We start from the raw sequence: 4572 nt of genomic DNA, 5'->3' as shown, positions 1-4572 counted from the left end.
AAAAAGCAACAGATTTACATTTCATTTGAGCTGCATACTTGGTTTTTTATGCCATCATAAACCAGAATCATTTGAAAGTGCTTTAACCTCCTAGGACCTGGCGTCCACATATGTGGACATCACATTTTGGGTTATTTAGACTAAAATATTCAATTTTGCTCTACATGGGCCTGATATCCACTTACGAGGACAATATACTGCTACTGTTCTATCAAAATTTTAAACGAATATCCTCATATGTAGATCTTTTTTTTTTTTTTTTTTTTTAAAAATGGTAAAAAAAAATCTGGTAATTCTTTGTTTTTACATTCATCGGGCCCCAATATGCACAAATATCAAAGAGAAATGAAAAATGCATGTCGTGGAAGAGTTCGTGTCTTCGGAGGTTAAGGAAAAGACCATACAACGTTCGAGAAATAACTCTACCATTATCATACACTTGTTGTCAGTGGGAAGGAAGAACTCCCTGAACAGACTGAACAGGAACTCTAAAATGTAATTCCTGCTTATCTTTTAAACATTTAATAAGAATTATGGTTCGGCGCTAAAATATCACAAATTGGTGGAGCGGTACCTATAACTTTGTGATTATATTGCAGTTCAAAGTAATACATTTAATTAGAGATCCAATTACTTAATCTATCCGTGGATCAACAGAAAATAATAGTTGGCAACTATTTAAATAATTAAAAACATTTTCAAAAGAATACTGTCAAATATGAAAAATTGTTGCTTTTCTGTGTCTCTAATATGATGATGCCACATTGACTCCAGGATGTGGTGATGAGTGGCCATTAAAGGTAAATTCCTTCCTCTGGTTCTCGAAGGCTAAATATAATCACTAGCAGATAAAGCTTTTGGGCATTGCTCTTGCTGCAGTTATGACTATGGTTGTAGCTACTGCTACTGGGGTGAAGATGATTTACAAGTTACATAATGTCTGATTAAAGCCCCAATGGGAACGTCTGTATTTACAGTACTGTCTTGGCCGACATCACAATTGTATGCGTTATAAGAGCAACTATCTTGGAACGAACATGGTCACAGTATAGCCATTAGCTATCCACCAGTAGCAACTAACTCTACATTCAGAATTATTTATGTGACAAAAGACTCGGTGCATTTGTATATCTATTTATGGTGAAATAAGCTGGATAAGGACAGAACCGGTATGAAAAGCCTCAAATCTCCCAAACAAAAAAGTGTGTACACTCTGTTTTAGTCTTGGCCCCGGGTGTTGCGCATATGGTTTACAGTCTTTTTTTTAAACTTTACTCTAAAACCTTTTGGGCCAGATTCTAGTGTTGGCTACCCAACACTAGAATCTGTGTGTGATCATGCTTGGTAACATTTTAACGTCACAGTCTTAAATATTTGCCTTGAGGAAATTGTGTTATCCATCAGACCCAGCAGTCCTAAAGCACAGAAATAAGATTCACATGTAAGTTGTTTTAGGTGGATTTTCACTTCAAGTTAGAAAGGATTTTAAAAAAGGAGACAACAAACAAAACAACAACAACAAAAATACAATTTGGTCATATGATCGTCTTTTAACCAAATCTCTCTCGAACAAGCATCATGAGCTTCTTCTTGCCCTTGTATATCTGTTTTAGGTTGTCTATGAACTGTGTGAACTGGATGTGTCCGTCGTGTGCCATGAGAAATGTTTCTCTGGCTTTGCTGAGGAACTCGATGAACTCGCTGTAGTGGCGTGGGCTGATGTGCGTCAGCCGAGAGTGCGTTGTGTTGATGTAGGCCCCGATTGTGGCGTCCAGTAGCTGCCTGAGTGGAGTTTTGTCCAGAGACATCAGCTTTCCAGAGTTTCTGCGACTGTGTAGTGCCACCATGCCACCTGGTGTTGTTAGAGTGCACCGGCGTAAAATGTCCGACAAGACAGTGGCACACTTCACACTCTTCACCACTAGAGGGATGACGGCTGCCAGTTCGTTTTTACCCAGGGAGTGGCTGAGAGCACATGCCCAGAGCACATCATTAATGGCCGGGTGTGTGTCTTGGTTGTAGCTTAGGTTCAGGTGAGTCATGGCTAACGTTGCTAGTTTGTATGCCCTTGCTGGATAACCGCGGTGCTCCATGTAGCGTGCTATTGTAAACAGCTGTGTGTAGTTCATTCCAGTGGCAGCTGCATCCAGTACAATCTTATAGGCTGTTTCAAAGGCATTGTGGTCCTTTTCACAGAGTGTCAAAGCTGAGAGGGCACAGTTTTGGGGGTCCTTCATGGCACACTGCAGGGCTAAGGTGCGGGCAGAGTTGGCCAGGTTCTCCTGCTGATGGCAGTCCAGATGCAGGCGGACAATAGTGCTGTTGGACATGACAGTGCTAGCCACAACGCTGGTTGCTTCAGTGGGGGTAAAGAGGGTGAACCAGTTCTGCATGATGCTGTCCAGAGCAAACACGCCTAGAAAGACAGAAAAAGAAATCTTAGCTTGACAGTTAAGAGGTTTTTAAAGTGAAGCTTTCAATCGCAAATGTCACTAAGTATGCTCTACATTTACCACATTTCCCGATGAAAGTCTAGTACCGAAAGCGTGTAAAGTGTAAATCATAAGACAGGAGATCTAGTGATGCTGAAAATTGAAACATCATTATCCTTCCATGCAAAGTCCTTGAACAAATCCAAGCAGAAATAAAAAGGCAATCTAAAATGACTATTATATTTTGAACCTTTCAAAACCACCGTACATATTTTATTTAACAAAACATGCAATACAGTTCTGATCTGGCCTTGTAAATGAAAATCATTTATTAAAACAGCTTATTACATTGTAATTGGACAGTTTGTTGCTAATTCCTCTGACATTATATGATTTGGCCCCCACTCCACACCAGGCTGGCATTTTCTCAATGAATCCATTCAAAGTCCGCTCACAGAAACAGGGTCCCCTTGTCACTCCCCTGCATTCACAAGAGATCATCTGGAAGGAGGGTTTTCCTCTGTAGAGCTCCCTCCCTCTGGACTTAGCTTCCTGTCCACTTCAGGGAAATCAGCCACTGGGTTTCAGTATTCAAGGCCAAACATAAGGCCCACTTAATCAGCCAACAGCCCACAATCTCCCATAATTACTGACCTTCCAGTCATTCCATCTCCCTTGCAGAGAGCTTTCCAAAACCCACTTATGAAGTCTGACCTGCTGTTTCACAAAAGTCCCTAAATCTCTAAGCATTCACAGGCACAAACATCTTTACAATCTATTTGTAGCTAACTGTTTGCTATTCCCTTCCCACAACAGGGCACAGCAGGCCTGTCGAGCTTTTTCTACACATGTATGAGTAGACTCTGTGGTGCAATAGAAAGACAAACTGAACTGCATTGTACTTTATACAAAATTTAACCACAAGCACAGCAGCAGTGTAAGAACTGAAATAAACAGTGTGCTTAAAGAAGCAGTCCGTTTATTGCTGGTTACTCATGATAACAGCATAACATAAATGACACTCTTCTCCAACTTCATGTCTTGGACTCCTGTTTTAAGTCCACGCTTTAAGGCCAATCCTCCCTGAAGCCAACTCTCTTCTAATTGGCTGTTCCTTCCAAACATAATTTTAGTTTGATTATTAGACAGTGTAGACTGTGTTATTGTATGTTAAAGTATTCAGATACAACCTAACCTGTTACTTTTTAAGTTGCGTAACCGATTAAATGTTATTGCATGACCAAGATTTGCGCTGATTCTGTCTCATAGATGGCAGGGGAACAAACATAGATATATATAAATCTTATAAAGTTTGTATCTGTCTTGTATGAAAAGCATACAAGAGTGAAAACGGATATAAGATCCCTTGAAAAATTATACAAACTTATACATACTTACTAAAACAATATATGAAAGTAATGAGAAAGTGGCCACTTTCATGAGTAAATCATATAAGCCTTATATGATTCACTATATGAAGTAGGCCACATCTTATGCAAGTCTTTTGTAAGTTTTTACTATTTCTTTTCCATATGGGACTGCTGCAATGCTCTCACTCTTAAACCTGTGCATGGCACATATAAGAGGTTTTATCCCAAAATTTCACCATTAGATGATATTAATATGCAGGTTATAATATGCAGAAACACAATTTATATAAAAAGACACCATTGACACCTCTGACACAATTAGCACTGTAAAGAGGGTGTGTGTCACGATTTCCTCTGGTATGAAAAACTCACCGACTTCAGTAGCACAGGTGACAAGCCAGCGCACCATCTCTCTCCGACGCCAGTTCAGTGTAGACAGGGTCATCCTCATCACCTTTACGAAACACAAAATTAAAGTCTGTACAGTGTGTGTGTGTGTTCCTGTCTAGCTATCTTTGTGAGGACCGAAATCTGCATTCTACTATACTTGTGAGAACCAACAGTCACTTGTGAGAACACACAACCCGGTCCTCACAAATTTGAAGGCATTTTTGAGGCTCAAAATGTGGTTTTAGTGTCAGGGTTACAATTAGGTTATGGTTAGGTTTAGGGTTAGGGTTAGGCATTCATTTTTAATGGTTAGGGTTAGGGGCTAGGGAAAGCATTGTGTGTGTGTGTGTGTGTGTGTGTGTGTGTGTGTGTGTGTGTGT

General features: G+C 40.0%; 1 protein-coding gene across 1 annotated transcript in view; it reads right to left on the bottom strand.

Annotated features, from left to right (window-relative positions):
• Positions 1–273: 273 nt before the first annotated feature.
• zswim6 (zinc finger, SWIM-type containing 6) overlaps positions 274–4572 on the bottom strand; it is a 48587-nt gene continuing 44288 nt past the window's right edge. The window contains exons 13-14 of the mRNA XM_005949839.3: positions 4175–4256; positions 274–2416 (exon numbers count right to left, since the gene is read on the bottom strand). Coding sequence (XP_005949901.1) covers positions 1551–2416; positions 4175–4256 — 948 coding nt within the window. The 3' untranslated portion in view covers positions 274–1550. The remainder of the gene's footprint in view (positions 2417–4174; positions 4257–4572) is intronic.

This window comes from Haplochromis burtoni, unplaced genomic scaffold (assembly GCF_018398535.1).
Source record: "Haplochromis burtoni strain Fernald_Lab_line unplaced genomic scaffold, NCSU_Asbu1 Contig_344, whole genome shotgun sequence".
NCBI lineage: Eukaryota > Metazoa > Chordata > Actinopteri > Cichliformes > Cichlidae > Haplochromis > Haplochromis burtoni.
The sequence above is the reverse complement of the archived record's forward strand: the minus strand, read 5'-3'. Positions and strand labels throughout refer to the sequence as shown.